The sequence below is a fragment of the Chenopodium quinoa genome, unplaced genomic scaffold (genome assembly GCF_001683475.1).
Source record: "Chenopodium quinoa cultivar QQ74 unplaced genomic scaffold, ASM168347v1, whole genome shotgun sequence".
Classification (NCBI taxonomy): domain Eukaryota; kingdom Viridiplantae; phylum Streptophyta; class Magnoliopsida; order Caryophyllales; family Amaranthaceae; genus Chenopodium; species Chenopodium quinoa.
The window spans coordinates 1,527,911-1,546,190 of NW_018745170.1; the positions used below are offsets into that span (position 1 = coordinate 1,527,911).

The 18,280-nt window shown below is 33.2% G+C and overlaps 1 protein-coding gene across 1 annotated transcript; it reads right to left on the minus strand.

Annotated features, from left to right (window-relative positions):
• Positions 1-14,065: 14,065 nt before the first annotated feature.
• LOC110710280 lies at positions 14,066-18,280 on the minus strand. Its single transcript, XM_021888553.1, has 2 exons — positions 17,946-18,280; positions 14,066-14,691 (listed from the first exon to the last, which is right to left on the minus strand). The coding sequence occupies exons 1-2, from the start codon at positions 18,111-18,113 to the stop codon at positions 14,140-14,142; spliced, it is 720 nt and encodes a 239-aa protein (XP_021744245.1). The 5' UTR covers positions 18,114-18,280; the 3' UTR covers positions 14,066-14,139.

An 18,280-nucleotide genomic window follows, 5' to 3' on the forward strand; every position in this document is an offset into this window, starting at 1 on the left:
TGATATCATGCAATGTATATATACCTACTTACGATATCATTTTTGAAATTTTTTTCAAACTTTAGAGGCATTTGTTAAAAGCAATTTGTGTATTTGAGCCAAAGGCTCGCGTCATTGAATTGAACGTATTCTTTCCGATACCTTAGTTGATAGTATAATCTATAATGTTAGCTAGCTATAGCTTTTCTTTCTCATTGTTAAATAAACCATTATTTTTTTCCATAGTGATGATTAGTTAACATTCGTCAAACTTGATACTTTTCAATTGATACTTTAATACTATAATGCAAATCTAATATGAGCTTGCATGCATGATCCTTTTGACTAATAATTAATCAAAAGGCATGTTGATTCTTGATTGAATTGTTAAAACCTAAAACCACATGCAAAATTGCAAATGATGAGCTTAGCCGCTAAGAAAAAGGTTATTCAAAGGTTTCATGATTTATGAACTTTTTTAGGATTGATATACAATATTCAAAATTATTACTTTTTATTGTAAATAACATACTATGTAAAGTAAATATTGTGAAATAAAAAGTATATATTGTGACTAATTCAACAACATATTATACAATTAACATATAAATTTTTTCATGTATTAATAAGAAAAGAATCAAGTCAAAAATATTATGTGATGAATAGGGGAAACAACCAACAGTACTTTAAAAAACAGAGAAGGTTATAGCAAGATTGCAAACAAGAACATCTTTTAGACATAAAGGGAGTGGGATTTTCTATATCTTTCCCTATTTTTAATGTTAAAATCACGTTGATAAACTCAATTGTTAACCTTCTCAAACCAACATCTGTAACTCTGTAAGTGTGTTCTTTAAGGTAGTATAGCAAGTGATAGAAAACGGAGGTACGTAGTTTTTTTTAAGAAAATGGAGGAATTTTATTTTATTTTATTTTATTTTTTTTTTTTTTTTTTTTTGGGGGGGGGGGGGAAGAAATTAAGAAAAATGGCTAAATAACAACTTTTTTTAACATGAATGAATGGAGTTGATTAGGTAAGTGAGATTGAAATACATTCATTGGATGGGGTCATTTAGGGTTATATAAATGATTATAATAGATGGCCGAGAGAAGTTATTATAATGCATGGGATCTTTAGGTGGGGCATATAAAGGGTAAAATAGTAAAGAAAAATATAGGTTACATACTTACATAAGTACTTCGTATATTGTTATTAATAGGGATGGAATTGAAAATGTTCTTATGTCAACAATAAAATTAAGGATTATTTAGAGGTGATCATTGGGCGGGTCGGGTCGTGTTGAAGCTAAAAAATTTGCCCACTTCTCGGGCCGGGCCAAGCTTCGGGCCGAATTTTTTGTGCCCAAACCCGCCCAAAGTGGTTGGGCCGTGCGGCCTTTTCGGGCCGGCCTAAAAAAATCAATAAATATGCTTAAAAACGCATTCCCAAACCCGCCCAAAAAAATAAAAATTTCGGGCCGAAAATTTCTGCCCAAAGCCCGCCCAAAACCGGGCCGGGCCATACTTGATCAGGTCTAGGATAATTTGACTTTTGATACCATCAAAAACCCTATTTTGATTTTTGGTACCTATTTAAAATTTATTTTTATTTTGCTACCTATCAAATTCTAAAAGTATAGCTTTTGGTACTACTTAATGGATTCCGTTAATTAGTTGTTAGCTAATTTATTTTTTTCTTGTTTTACGTGCCAAAGAAGTCCCTTTAAGGTTTTTGAGAGTCATTTTAGGTCTTAAGGGACCAAATTGAGCTTGACATTGGCAAAAAAAAACAACGTAAGTGCCTCATTTTATGTGTCATTTGATACATTTCATGACACGCAAAACGAGACACTTACATTGTTTTTTTGCCAATTTCAAGCTCAATTTGGACCCTTGAGAGCTAAAATGATCCTCAAAACTAGGGCTATTCAGAATGCCGTTTAGACCGCACCAAACCGCAATTTTGCGGTTTTTATACTATATTTTTATTAAAAATATATACTAGTAAAAAGAACTAAAAAATATGAGCTAATCTTTTATTATTAGCTAATTTAAGGTTAAAAAAGAAGTTTAATATTTGAATTATAAACTAATACTCTCAAAATAAAATAAAAGTTTTGTTTTAACAAAAATAATTATAATTTTAAAAAAATATGGTTAAACCGCAAACTGCACCGCACTAAACCGCATTTTGCGATACAGTTTGGTTAGAAGTGTGGTTTGGTGCGGTTTAAAAAAAAAATACAAACCGCACCGCAAACACCCTTACTCAAAACCTTAACGGGACATTTTTCAATATGTTAAACGAGAAAAAAAAAATCATGATAAGTAGCTGACCACTAACAAAACTCTAACGGAATCCGTTAAGGGGTACCAAAAGCTATACTTTTAGAATTTGATAGGTTGCAAAATAAAAATAAATTTTTTTTTAGATGGGTACCAAAAATCAAAGTAGGGTCTTTTGGTGGTACCAAAAGTCAAAATTTCCTAAAATATTAACCTTCCCAATGAAGAAGGGATGAAGAACAAAAAAATTGCAAAATAAGGTCCTATTTTTTCCACCTTAAAGTTGAAATAATTTTAGTTAGTAATAAAATTGTTTAGAGAACATGGCCTAATAAAATTAATTGTTAATGACTTAAAATCAATAGTATAACTTATTATTTTCGCAACGAAATCTAAATTTGACTTGCAATATTATGTTGGAAGTATTTCAAAAATTTGAGGAATAATAAAACAATACTCCGATCCTTCTGTCCCAAAATATCTAACACAGTCAACTTTACACACATGCCTATGCACTATTTTGACTTTATTTTTATATAATTAAATATTAACAAAAATTATTTTAAAAATTATATTATGAAACTTTATATTAATACCTATTTAACAATATATATTATGATAAAATATGTTTTTATTATGATTGTAAAAAATTATGGTCAAAACTAATACATAAATAGCGAAAAAGTCCAACGTCCCAGATATTATTTTGGGATGAATGGAGTAATATTTTCAAGAACATAAAATATTTCGTATAAATTATATTTTTTAAATACAAAAACATGTTATCATAATTTGTTTTTATAATGTTCATAACATCTATTGCCTGCACAAGAATTAATACTTCCTCCGTTCTTTTTTTTTATTATTTTATTTTTTTTTATTTTTTTATTTTTTATTGTACCATGAGTGATTTTACGCTTGCCAATTTATTACTTTGCCTATTAATATCTTTAATTATATTTTTGTAAAAATTATAAAAATTTGATATTTAAAATGTAGATTTCAAGACGAATCTAATTAGATCCCACATATTCTATGTTTTTCTTTATGGTTAAATCACAAATGATGGTCAAAGAACATATGTGAATAATGTAAAATTTTTTATGGTGCAATAAAAGAAAAACGAAGGAAGTACAAAGGGGAGAGGGTTGTAAAAGGGGTGCGGGTGTAAGGGGAAAGAATGCAAAACTTGATATATAAGATGAAAGATAATGTGAGAGAGAGTGTGCCGCATATGTTAAGAACATTTAAACTGATAAAACATGCTTCGTACATAGTATGTTATGAACATTATGAAATTGAGGTGGTATACTCTGTATGATGTAGTCCTTGTTCTTTTTCAGGTCAAATAATAATTGTTTAACAAAATTTAATTTTTAATTATACTAGGGCAATTAACGTGCGCGATGCGCATGTCATACCTAGTTATATTCAGAAGTTCTTTCGGTTTGACCTTAAATCACAAATTTAATTGTGATAAGTAAAAAACTGTGTTTAGGTGTATAAATATCCAAGACAACTAACATTAATGATAGAAAATAAGTAAATAAACATTTTTAGGGTATAATTGTCCAAACACTTTAAATAAAAACTTGTACATATTAATGAGAGTATATATGTAAATACACATTTTGAAGGGTATATAATTGGTATCATACTATTCATAAGAGTAATTTTATACTTTTTATAAGGTAGGGAAAATGGAAACTAATAATCCCACCTTTGCTCTATCTTCCCCCAACAATCCCACCCTTCAATTATTTCAAAATAATCCCACCTTTCACCCTTACCTTCTTCTAATGGTCCCTTTGACCTATACTTGGTAAAGCCGATCAAAAATTAATTTTTTTTCCCTAAGTCTTTCTCTCTCCTCCCACCATGGCCACCAGTTCACCACCATAGCACCACCCTCACATCTTGCCACCACCCCATCCCCTGCTGCCTGAACCACCCAACCTCAAAACCCCAGTCCCACCCCTTGCCGCCTCGAAACCTCACCCCCAGCCCCACCTCGATTCCCTAGCTAAGCTAGCCCCACATCACACAAATCACCACACCTCTGAAACTCACCCCCAGCCACACAAATCACCACTCACCACTCATCACCATAACCACTGAGAAACAACCTCTCTAGCAGTGCCACTAGGGATGTCAATGGGGCAGGACGGGGTGGATGTTGGTCTTCCCATCCCCATCCCCATCCCCATCTAAAATTTTCATCCCCATCCATATCCCCATTCCCGCGACGGGTCTAAAATTCATTCCCATCCCCGCCCCGGCGGATACAATTCCAAAACCATCCCCGCCCCAACCCCCACTTGGATATCCACCCCCACCTAAGACCCGCCTAATCCCCACCTCCCAAATATACAATCCTTCATAATTAATAAAGATTGCAAAAAGAAAAAAAATTATTGTTAATATTACACATTTTTTTGTTTATAATATAAGTGTATTACAAAGTATTATATTTACTATTTTATTTTACACAATTTTTTTTTATAAAATAGTATTAAAGTATATAATTTTGTTTAAAAAAATATATGGATGTGGGGATGGGGCGGATACGAATTGGGGTAGGTGGGGATGGGGCGGGTACGAAGTGGGGCAGGTGGGGCGGGGATGGGGCGGGTACAACCTAAAATCCACCCCCGCCCCATTACCCATGGCGGGTATGGGTTTTATCCCCATCCCCGCCCCATCACCCGCCAAACCAAGACCCATCCTCGCCCCAATGGGGCGGGGATGAGGCAGGTCTCCTATTTGACCCGCCTCACTGACGTCCCTAAGTGCCACCGCCCACAACCACCTCACAGCAACCCGATTTCATTTCATTCTCATCAAACTACAGTCCGCAGCCCTACACTAAAAAGTTAAAGCTAAAGCTCAATTTCAGAGCAATGTTCAGGGGGGTTTTGGGGTAGGATGTTCAGGGCGGAGGGGTTTTTCTAGTTAGGTGGGCTCAAGCCACCGCCATTTGGGGGGGGGGGGGCTATGTTTGCAAGGGATGTGAGTGGATGCCGGGGAAAAGAAAGCAAAGGTGAGGATTAGGGTGGGATTGGTTGCCGGCGGGGAAGAAGAAAGCAGTAGTCGGTGGGGGTGGGGTTGGGTGTTCAGGCGGGATAGGGAGGGGAAGGGGGTGGTCGTTCATCTCGGGGCGGCGCAAGGGGTGGGGTTGGGGTGGTTGATTGGTCGTTCAGGCCTTAGGTGGGGTGGGGCTGAGATTTTTTTTTCTTTTTTTTTTTTTTTTAATTTTAATTTAAATAAATGAAATAAACCTATTAAATGGCGACATGTGGCAAAAAATAATCTAAGAAAACCGGTTACCAAAGGCGGGATTGTTAGTGGAAGATTAGGGTGAAAGGTGGAATTGTTTTGGAATAATCGAAAGGTGGGATTGTTAGGGGAAGATAGAGCAAAGAAGTGATTATTAATTTTCATTTTTCCTTAAAATTAGCATCTACGCATGACAAATGTAATAGTAATAAAACGATAAAAATAAGGTTTAATAAAAAAAATAAAATTATTTAAGTTATGTAAATATCAAGCGAAAAATTTAGGCTATATATAAACTATGTATGTAAAAAGGCATGGGTCTAGACAAAGTTTTGACTATAATTTCTCCATGAATTAGACCCTATTCACTTTACTTTATTTTTGTTGAATTGAAATTATTTTGCTAAACTTAAATTATTTTTATCAATCCTGAAATTGTTTTTACTGAATTGATTTTTTTTATTTTTTTATTATATATATATATATATATATATATATATATATATATATATTTATTGATTCTCTATTATATTTCTTCTTTAAAATTATTGATTTTTATTGAATTGGAATTATTTTTACTGAGTTGAAATTATTTTTGCTGTACTAAATTTATTTTACTGAACTGAAATTATTTTAACTAATTTTTTTTTTCAAGGTAAAGTGAGCAGGGCATTAGTCTTTAATACTTTAAGTTATTCTCGTAAATTAAAGTATTCCTTTCTTTGGCACTTTGGATTAATGCATAATTCAATTTGTAGAGCATTTGCCCACATGTCAACTCTCAAATCATGAACTTAGCTACCAAGAAAAGAGTAATTGAAATATTATTATAGCCTATTAAAGAAAGATAATTAGGTCTACATACATTGTGCCAAACTTTCGTTAAATAATTTTTTTTAAAAATAGATCAAAATGAAAAACAAGTCAAACTTTGAAAAAATGGAGAAAGTATATGGGAGTAAGGCTCTTTCCAAATGTATTGGAAGCATGACATAGAATTGTAGCTACATATAATGCTACTTTAAACAAATTAATACAACAAAATGCAGTATAGTTTTATTTTTTTATGAAGTAAACCGTTTAAATGAAAAGTTGAAAACCAATAATCTCACCTTTACATAACTTGTTCAAAATGGGTAATCTTTATGTTATTTGGCAACGAACCAACCTTTTACTCCTATTTTCTTAAAACAAACCTTTTTTTTTTACCTACATCCTGTTTAACAAGTTATTATTTTTTAGTCTCTTCATAAAATTAAATAAGAAAAATAAGAAAAAAAATAAATAATAAAATCTTCTTTCTCCTCCCCTCTCCCTTCCCATCCCACCACCCCCTCCATTTCTCCTACCTCCCTTTCCCCACCCCATTCTCGATTTTCAGGTAGAGGGGGCGATGACGGTGGAGAAGGGACTGTGGGTGGGTGATTTTTTGGGCGAGTTTTGTTGTTGGTGGTGATAGGGATGGACATAGGTGGTTTTGGGGTTATTTCAGAATGGGTTTCGAGAAAAGGGTGGTTGATAGGTGGGTTAGTGGGTGTGGTTGTGATAGGGGCAAAGGGAGGGGAGGGGTCGGTGGGAATAGTTTTTTTTTTTTTTTTTTAACAAAATTATTTTAAAAAAAGGATCAATCATAAGGTAACACGTGACATATTACCTTTTAAAATAGCTACCAACTTAAAAAAATCAGTCAAGGGTTTGTTTTAAAAATAGGGTTAAAATGTGGGCTCGTCCTCATATTACACAAAGGTTATTGACCTGTTTTGAGCAGGTCACGTAATGGTGAGATTATTTATTTCAATTTTACCTTATGGGGCATGTATTAAATACAATAGAATTTACGAAGTAGAATTTCGATAACAAATAATCTTGCATCATTCATTCATCCACCATCGTCAACCATGGGGATCAGAGTTTATAAACCTCATCTATCACTATTTCAAAATCCTACTATAAGCCTGATCTTTAATATATTATAGAAGGTGCCGAGGTGATATTCACTATTTATGTGGCAAAAAATTTGTTATACTTTAACCATGTCTCTAGAGTTATGTCTAGTATAAGAATAAAAATTTGGAAAAATTATTTTTCATAATCCAACCTTTACCCCATTCTCTCAAAATAAACCAACCTTTGAATTATTCTAAAATAATCCAATTTTTATACCCCTTCTTCTCAAAATGAACCTAAATGGCCGATTACCTAAACAACCGGTCATCCCTTTCTCTCTCCTTCCTTCTACCATTTGTCATCATTTTCCTCCATTATCACCATTAATTCAAAGCTCCTCCTCCTGCCCCTCTTATCCATCTTCGCCCAACCCTCACACCAACTCCCCTGCTCCACCTCCAAACAACAGCAGCAGCACCACCGCACGCCATTTAGCAAAAATTGCAGCAACCCATCTCACAAACAAGCTGCAACCCAGCCACCTACTCGCATTCCCCCTTGCATACCAGCAGCAACCCAATTTCAGCCACCAATTGCACCGCCAAACCGCCAGCAACATCCTGCTCCGCCCGCAACCCAACGCAATCGTGGTTTTGGTGGTGGTGGTAGTTCGTGGTGAAGTTCGTGGTTTTGGTGGGTGAGTAGTAGTTTGTGGTGGTTGTGGTTCGTGGGTGGTGTAGTGAGGTTGAGAGGATGGATGAAGGGTTTCGTGGTGGTTGTGGTACATGGTGATGTTGGTGTTTTTGTTGGTTGGTAAGAAGGAGGGAAGGTGAGATGGTAATTGTCTAATTGAGGAAGATGGTGGTAATGGAAGAAGGCCATGGAAGGGAAATGAGAGAGAAAGAAGGATGGTGGTGACTATGGTGGTGATGGGGAAGAGAGAAAAAGAAGAAATAAAGAAGGTGATGAACGGTTTTCTTTTATTATTATTATTATTATTATTATTATTATTATTTTTTATTTTTAATTTTAATTTTTTTTTACAACTCAATATTAAAAAAAAATAATAGTAAATTTAAAAAAAAAAAACAAAAAACCAATCTAAAGTGCCACGTAAGCACATATTACCGGTTGTACCGGAGAGGTGACCTACAAGGTGTCAATGTGTGATACAGGAAGATGGGGGTATAAGGTTGGATTATTCTAAAATAATCGAAAGATTGGTTTATTTTGGGAGAATGAGGTAAAGGTTGGATTATTTGAAATAATTTTGCCTAAAAATTATCATGTGAGGTTTATTTGGATTCTTCGATTTGTTATATATTCTTCGAATATCAGTGGGTTTTTTTTTAGACAACTATAAGGGTAAGCGATGAGAATCAATTCCAAAATCTTCTGAAATCGGGAGAGAAATTCTAACCACTTAAGCTATTGATTGTTCATTATTATTATTATTATTATTATATATATATATATATATATATATATATATATATATATATATTTGGTGTTAAGTGATCCACAAGGGCAAGTGATGAGAATCAATCTCATAATCATCTAGAACCGGAAAGGGAATTTTAACTACTTGAGTTATCCCTCACTTTCTCAAATCTATTAAGTATTACTAAAACAAAACATGCTGACATCATTAAGGGACACATGTCAACTTCTCATGAAATTTTTTCCCGCCAAAACTATTTTTGACATCATCCTTTTTTTCTCCTTTTTTTTTTCTTCCTAAGTTCAAGACTAAATAAATAAAGTACAATATTTCATCAAAATTAATTATTGAGGTTATGATTACGAGTACACATTTTTCGAATAAAGAATATTGACAACTATTTTAAACAAATATGAGCTATTTAATCCGTGCAACGCACAAGACTAAACTAGTTATACTAAGTAAAACAACATGCAATGCGATTAGTACAAGTAACTAATTATTGACACCTGGAGAAAGTATACACAATATGGTGTAGAGAAGAGGAGCAATGCAATAATGTAAACGAGATTTGATGTCAACTGTCAGTTCTCGAATCTCGGATAAAATCATAGGGAGTACAAGTTTTTAGGTAAATTTTGTGAAATTGTTGTTGTGTGGGTTAATCCGATTGACTTTGCCTTGTTAGTTGAAGAAGGTGTTTTCACTCTACAACTTCAAAATAAATTTCGTGGTAGATTTAGTATGGTCCATAATGGAGGTTGGACTCTTCTAGAAGTTATTATAATAATCTTTAGTGGGCTGGACTAAGTTAGAATGTTACTATATTATTCTTTAAATAAATGATGGCCCAGTAGGCAACAACTTACTAATAAAACACTTAAACACTATATTAGAGTTATGTAATTTGATATTTATTTATTCATTCTGATGGAGCAATTGTAGTATATAATAAATAAAAATTGCAAATTTCTTTAAACCTAATTTGTATATTTCTCCTACCCTGTTTGTAATTTTCCAACGGTTCTAGATTGTGCGAGAGATATCGTAACATTGTGTAGCTGTTGTAAAGAAAATCTTATCGACAAATGTTAGTAGGCGTTTGCTTGTTTTTTATAAACAAGTTGCTATTTCATCCATCTTTATCAAAGAGGTAATCATGTATTATTTCAGTAGTAAATTATTTTCAACTAATAACTCAAGTATGTGTTTAAATTAGATAGTGGAAACACCATTATTGTCATTCCTTCCGGATTTAACTCAGATAAAAGATCATAATCCACTAATTAAGCTATTAAATTATCCTTGAAATTGACTCATTTGGTATACTCCGTACATGCATGTTTATGCTATAATCTCTAATTTATTTTTGTAATTAAGTGTACAATGTTAAAGTATACTTCGTATAACCGATCATGGCCTTTTTTTAAGATTAAATTTTTGGTTGAGATAATTCTTTAACATTGTACCAATCAGAGCCAAAGTGACAAGAAAATCACGGGTTCAAATTAATCTTTTGTCAAGTCGAATAATTCGCGCTGGGCATGAGGAGGCTCATGCTGCATCCACATTTTAATCGACTCTATCATGTGAGGGAGCGTGAAATAATATATAACCAATCCTGGGCTTTATTCATAAGCTTAAACTTTTTGTTGAAATAATCCTCTAACATATATACAAAAGTGCTCCAAAAAAGAAGAGATATATAAGTAGACAGATCAACTTAACTACGCGAAGAATTTCATAACTCGACTAATTAAATTAAAGTGTATGATACAGTGGATTATATGCATTATGCAATGCAAGCATGTCATTGATATATATTATGGTTCTTTAAGAATTAATAAGGTAGGAGTTCTTGCTGTGAAAAGATGTATACTTGTGTAAGTATATGTATACATTCAGAGTAATTCTTCAAGTTCTTTGTGCAATTTTTAAAATTTGTTTGAATTTGGGAGTTGGCCTTGGCTTGTTGATTGGTTAATGTTTGTTTCGAAAGGATTGTCTTGGTGTAATCCCAATATTAGCCAAGTAATAATGAATCGATGATCATTCCATTGCTTTGGAATTTTTTATATCTGAGCACTATTCCCCAAATGAAAAACATGAGTTTTATAGTATGTCGACTATAGTTTCTAATTTCTATGAGAAAAGACGACTGAGGGTATGTATACCCACAATGAAGGGTGCCGAATCACTTACAGTTTGTTTGGGTAATGTTAGGGGAGGGAAGGGAAAGGGAGGGAGGTGAAGGGGAGGGAAAGGAAAGGAAGGGGAAGGAAGAAGGATGAGTTTTCCTTCCGAATCTCTTCATTGTTGGAGGGATCATTTTCTTAAAATTTAGTCCCTCCATTTCTCTCCTTTTCAATTCCCTTCATCCCAAACTTTTTATCTAAATGAATGAAACTCCCTCTCTCCATTTACCTTCCCTTCCTCCCTCCATTTTCTTCAATCCAAACACACTCTTAAAGAGGTGACTAGCTAGACCAAGTTAAAGTGACTCATGTTTTTTTGACAAACCTTGACCACCTTTCTTCATTTAGACCCTCTTTACACAAGTTAAAGTGACTCAATTTTGTTTGACAAACCATTGCAAAAGTTACTAATATCGTTTTAGCTACTAGTCAAAGGTGGTGCTGCTTAAAACACCCAAGCTATGTAGTTAGTGTTATTGAATCCAACTTTGTCTAATTTTAATCGCTGATTGGCCTTTATTCAGCTTAAGGTGCGATAATATACAAAATATTTGAGATTCATTATGTCGGTTCTTGCATCGTGCCCCGTGTATAGACGAAATCTTAGACCTAAAAGAAGATATTGATTGGTCAAAGAAAATATATTATAACCTTTTTCGTGTATGTGATGGATGAAGTATTTATTAATAAAGTTTAAGTGTATATATATACGAGGTAAGTAATTTAATTATTTAATGTATTTGTATGAGTACACGTTTGAGGGAGAAAAAAAAAAACAATGACTATGATAATAATAGAAAGTCATGTGACATCATAGCATGTCATGTTAGTCAAAATATAATGGCTTGAAAGCACGAAAGCTTAGCACTAAGAGTCTACTCATATTGCAATAAATTTAGCTTATTATTTGGCTTTATCATTAAAAAGCTTATCAAATAGAATACTAGATTACATTGTGCTTTATGAGATGGACCAAAAATGTCACATTCTTAGCTAACCATTACAATTTACAAAAAAGATGTTTTCAAAATTTCCGTCAAATTTAGAACTTTTACATTAACCAACTATTTCCACATCCATTACTTTTCATTATTCAAGCTTTACCTAAATAAAGAAGTTCATAGTACTATTTCCTTTTGTTCATGTTTCATTATCATTGTAAATATATACTAAATACGATGCTGTATGATTGAATCTATTTAAAGTGTTAGAATATTCATATTATTTGAAAAAACACAAATGGCCTTCAGTGATATGATTGCTACTCTATGATAATTTACTCATTAATAATTGTAATTAGACTTAATATATATTAAATTACATGCATTATGGATGATTCACGGATTTAAATCTAATCATGTAGCTAAGTGTTGTAAGAAAATTATCGTCGAGATATTTATATTATGCATGTACACTCTATAATGATGTGCTGCAAAGCAAGGATGCACGGACACGCCAAAAATCTGAAGAGTCCGAGTCGACACGCGTGTCGGACACGGACACGGATGAGACACGCGGCGACACGTGTCCGACACGCAGAAAACCGTGTCCGATTTTTTTTAACCGTTTTTGATTTTTGGACACGGGCCGTGTCTTGGGCTGACACGGGCCGTTTTGGTATGGACACGCGAAATACCTAAATTCCTATGCTTTGCCTCTTTACCTCTTTCCAAGTTTCCAGTTCTCAAACTCTCAATCCTCTCATCCTCTCAAGTCTCAACTGAACCCCTTGCTGCTCACTTGCTCAGTCGCCGACTTGTAGGTCTCACCGTACCGCCGGCTTGCTGTCTCCGTCACCGCCACTCGCCTCCTTGCCGGTTGTCAGGGTTGCTGGCCTGACCCTTGCTGCTCGTGGCCTTCATCTCTCATTTTTGCGGGGGTTGCTGGAGTTGCTGGCTTGGCCCTTGCTGTTCGCCTGCTCGTCCTCAGCCACCACCTATCACTCCACCGCCCACCTTGTCGCCCGTCGTCCGTGTCAGCCACCAGGTATGGTTCTTCTCTACTTTTTTTTTTAAATTCAATTAAAGTTCTGAATATGCATCCTTGGATGTCGAGAAGTGAGAGAATGTCGGTGAGAATGGAGTCTGGGAGAGAACTTAATCGGTCTTCATTTTCTGAGTCTCCGCCATTGTTGTCTTTAATGGAGCTCAATTTCAGCCTTTTCGTGCTTATTTCTTGGTGTTCTGCCATTCAACAATTGAGCTCCATTGTTATCTTTACTAGAGCTCAATTTCTGCCATTCAACAATTGCTGTGATTCTGAAGTGAATTCGAGTAATGCTAATTTGGGGAATTTTTTTGGGTTTTAATCAGTGTAAGTGTGTAAGAACTTCTGATTTTCTGAAATTCAATTGCTTCAATAATTCAATTTGTTGTTCGTCGTCAGCCAGACAACCACCGCCCACCACCGTGTTTTGACAGTTTTGTTGATTACTTGATGAGATGTTTGATTTTGTGTTATGTTTCTAGTTTTGTTTGATTACTTGAAGAGTACTATTAAGACATGTCTGGTTTGATGGTTTCTTGATATGTATCCGACTATGTCCGTACACTTTGTTCATTTACTTGTTTAATTAAAATTGTGTGTTTTGAGGCTAATTATTTAGTGTTTTATTGAATTAGTTGTCAAATTCTCGTTTTTTTAATATATTATATGCCTTGTTATACGCCGTACCCGTGTCCCCTATTTTAGGATTGCCGTTTTCCCGTGTCCGTATCGTGTCCGTGTCCGTGTCCGTATCCGTTTCCGTGCATCCTAGCTGCAAAGTACTTACACAATTGGTATTACTTATCAAATAATGTTTTTGTCGACAATTTATACTCCTTTAAAATAATTATTGTACGCCGTACGGTAAGCTTTCACTATAGTAACGAAATTCCATAAACACTTTCAAATTTCTTTGGGTAGCGGAGATCATATCATACACATAATTGGATCAATAACCTAGCTAGCTAGTCTTTTTAAAAGGTAAAATCATATCAATCATAAGTATACAAAGAGATAAAACAAAACCCATCAAATATTATCGATCTCATTTCATATATTTCGCAATTAATTAACATAGAATCAAATTATTCAAACAGACAAGAAATCCTCACGAGTCATCTCGTGATCCCCTTTACCCAAATCATCATCAAACTCAAACACGATATCTAGATTGTAAAATATAGGAACTAGGGCAACCGAACAAAGGAAAACTAAGACAGGCCCAAAAATCCAAAGCAAAAGGGGTAGGGCAGCATAAAAAAGCCTATTTCCTACAATGTTTAAAACAAACCCTTTCTCCAATAATTCACACACATAACTTGGTGGAATTTTAGCAGCTATTAGGTCATGTTGAGGTGTATTAATCAAGAAATTAACTTGATTAATGAACCTAATTGATAATGAGTGACACATAAATGAGAACAAGAAGATGAGGAGCAAGGTCACATATTTGAGAGCCATCATGAACTCGCCGTGTGCGCCATACACGGTGTCGTTTAACGGCTTCTTGATGCTGTATGTGCTACTTAAGATGGCTGCTAAGCCTGAGCAAAGGAGGATGGAAGTGGTGGCCATTAGGGTTGATCCCATGATTGTGTTTCTTATGGTTTGGACGGCTAGGATGTTCTTCTTTTCATTGTCCTGCATGCAAACGTGTACACCATCAATTTTCATGGATGATTGCATATCATCTTATGTGAATAGTGTATAGTTTGAAAGATATGAGGAATCAATGTCATCATGCATGTCAAATATTGGTGTATTGTTGTCTTTGTTGATGTTACACTAGGTCACACACGTCACACATGCATGTCCATAAAGAAAAAGAAATAATTAAAGGAATAACTTCAATAGTATGTGAAAAAAGGCTTCACCCGACCCTTATATAACAACTGTATCAATTTAAATTTAACCATCAGTGTCACTCCTTTACAAGTCACAAGCTTAAAGAAATAACTTCAATATTGTGTAATAATATCGCTACTACATTATCATGTATCAATTTATAATATCAATAAAAAAATTATTTATCAACCTTAAATGATACACAATACAATAACTAACAATTTCTTAATATATGACATTAAAAGATCAATGCCAATCATATGAAACAAATATAATATAAGTATAAAATAGAGTGATTCCAAAAATGGCCTAGTGCTACAACCATTTCAACAATTTATTAAATAATAACACCTTCTTTACTTTTAAGGGAAAATAACAATACCTTATATATGCTTCAATTAATCGACAACAAACCCAAACTTTGTTAAAGAGATTACGTACATAAGGCCATAAAATTATTAAAAGAACGTGAAATTGGAAAGAGACAATGCAATAATTACGTGACGTGAATGTTGAACCATTGCTAAGTGAAGATAATGTTGGTAGTTTTTAATAAATAGGAATAACCAATAAGTATGAGAAGATGTGAGCATGTAATATAAAGTAAAACCATATTGCATTATAATTGGACGAGTCATAATACACTTTATTTTGTTGAACCATTTACCTATGTTACAAAAGTTTATGTCATGGTTTTTATTATTATAGAACTTATTGGGTTATAATATTATATTGGAAGGAAATATACGCAAAGGTAAAAGGTTAACTAGGACAATTACTTGTATGATTTTGGTTGTAACAAAGCTTATTTTTATTGGTTATTGAGTGAATATAGAGTAATACACGTCTAATATATACAGTACAATATTACATTGGAATAATGGAAGTATATGTTTGTGAAAATATTACTTTTTTCTCAATTTTTAAAGACCACTATTATACAAGTACCTAAGAATATAGTGGCTTAAATATTTTGAATTTTCAATTATCCAATGCTAAATACGAAGTACTCCATAATTAGTAATGAAGTAATTATAGAAATATTGAAAGAAGATCTGTAACTTGAAGATGTCTAGCAATGCTATTATGCTATATAGCCTATAAGCCATTGTACACTTTAAAAATGTAGCATATATACGTCAAAACACGAAAGTAAATGCACAAACTAAACTCATCATTGTCATAGTACTTTATACTAAAATAGTTATTCAATGACCTTAATAATCAATCAGAAAGTTTGAGTTCACTTATTTGATTAATTGATGAACAAGTATAATTATTTTAAACCTTAGCTCCTCTCTCGATCACTTAATTGACATGAAATTGACATTACCTCTTTTCTTAAAAATATCCTATAAATCCTTTTTTAATTTGAGCATTATAGATTAATTGATTAAGTACACGTGTCAAGGCTAGTCAGGTCTTTCAAGTTTAGAATAAGACAGCGGGTGGTGACCCTAAGGTATATAAGAACCAAACTTTTTTCTCTTTTACCCTCATCTATCTTCTCGAACCACTACCACCACAACACTACCACCCGTGATTTCCACATCCTCAGACCACTATATCATGGAAAAGAGAAGAGGACATAAGAGAATCAGTGAGGAACTGAGGATTACTAGTTAATGCGTTGATGGTATAGTGGGTTTAAGTGGGGCATATCAACATATATGGTGAAATAATAAGTAATCGAGACAAAATAGGGTCTTACTTTAAAAATTAAACATATTACATTAAGAAAAAAAATCTCCAAGAAAATAAATACAAGTAGTTGATTAACTAAGTTAACCTATGCACATACTAAAATCATGACTATCTATTTGTAACTACTTCTCTCTATTTTAAGTATTTAACCATATTTAGCAATGTAGAAAATGTTATTAAAATTGTTAAAACACCTTTACACTTGTATAACACTTGTATTATTGTATAAGTTGTTAAACATCCTGAAATTGCTTGCCAAAATGCGTGCAAACAACTACTAGCTAACTATAAACCGTTATCATCACCACCTCACAACGACAGTAAGGTATTAGCCGTCTTAGCTTTTCATATTGCATGCGTTTTCTTTCTTTCTTTTTTTTTTTAATATATCAATATTATTATTAGTTAGTATATAGTTGTAACGCTCATGCACATGCATTATTATTCATTCTATTTATGAAATATGTTTTTCGTGTACGAATGATATTATCATTTTAATAAGGTAAATATCACATTTTATTTACCAAGTTTTCACGAGATTATTGGTTTTGCAATTCTTAAATGTCTTTTCTTTTCCTCATGTATAATCAACGTACACATGGAACTTGTTTTTTGTGATGATGTCTTTTTGTTAGGCAAGGTTGAAAGTTAAACACTTTATATATGACCAATCAAGAAATGAAAACTTATTAAACAAGGAATCAAGGATGAAGATGTATTGCCTTAAAATTAGTGCTATAAAAAATAATACTTCATCTATGAGATGTATGTTCTCGTTTTTATTTTTTAGTTACTACAAAAGTATAAAACTTTCAAAAAGGACAAGGAAGCATACGATAACATCTTATACGGAGTCATTACAGTATTATTTTAGAAAGATGAAAATTTATTTTATAAAAATACGATGAAATGGCTTATTTTAGCATCGAAATTTTAAATAATAACACCAAATCATACATGTGACATTAATAGGAAAAATATACACACTTTAGTAAACTCTCGCACATAGACTTTAGTCTTTCTTTCCCACCATTACTTCCTTTTTGTTGATTAAATTATAGCTCAACTTCTACACAATTTCAAAGTTTTTCACCGAAGTTATCCAACCCAAGATTAGTTAGCTTACTTAATTAACTATCTAGAATTTTATGAAAATTTAAAATGACATCTTTATCATTTTCACCGTGCACAAAATTTTTTTGCTAATTAATGTATAATCATAAATCACTTCCAACCAAATCATAAGTTAGAATGAACTATATTTATATGGGTAAAAATAGGTCATCCAATGAGTCGCAGCTGTATATATTTCCATATGAGAAAGTATGAAAGGAGTTATAACGTACCTTCATAATGGCTGCAACCCAATATCTTCTTGCATGAGAATTGGTGCCGATGATGGTAGAGAGGGGCTGAGTTCGAACCTTATTCCATATCCATATATGATATATAGTCAAAACCAAGAAACTCAAAGGAACCAATAGCAAATCCAAGTAACATTTTCTCCATTCCATCTCTATTCAATTTGATAGTTATTTGCCCTCTCTTTTATTTATTATACTATAGTTTAATCTATAAGCAAGAATGTTTGAAATGCTTATAATTTTCTACTACCTAGTTAAGTTTATAAGTAGAGGAATATATATAGTGTGTATATACTCGTGGAATGAAATGTACGTGG

Bases quoted from the DNA above. Each gene is read 5' to 3' on its own strand.
- LOC110710280 (XM_021888553.1), bottom strand. From the start codon at position 18,113: ATGGAATGGAGAAAATGTTACTTGGATTTGCTATTGGTTCCTTTGAGT. The intron at 14,692-17,945 runs GTACGTTATAAC...GTTTGCATGCAG, and splicing joins GGGTTGCAGCCATTATGAAG to GACAATGAAAAGAAGAACAT.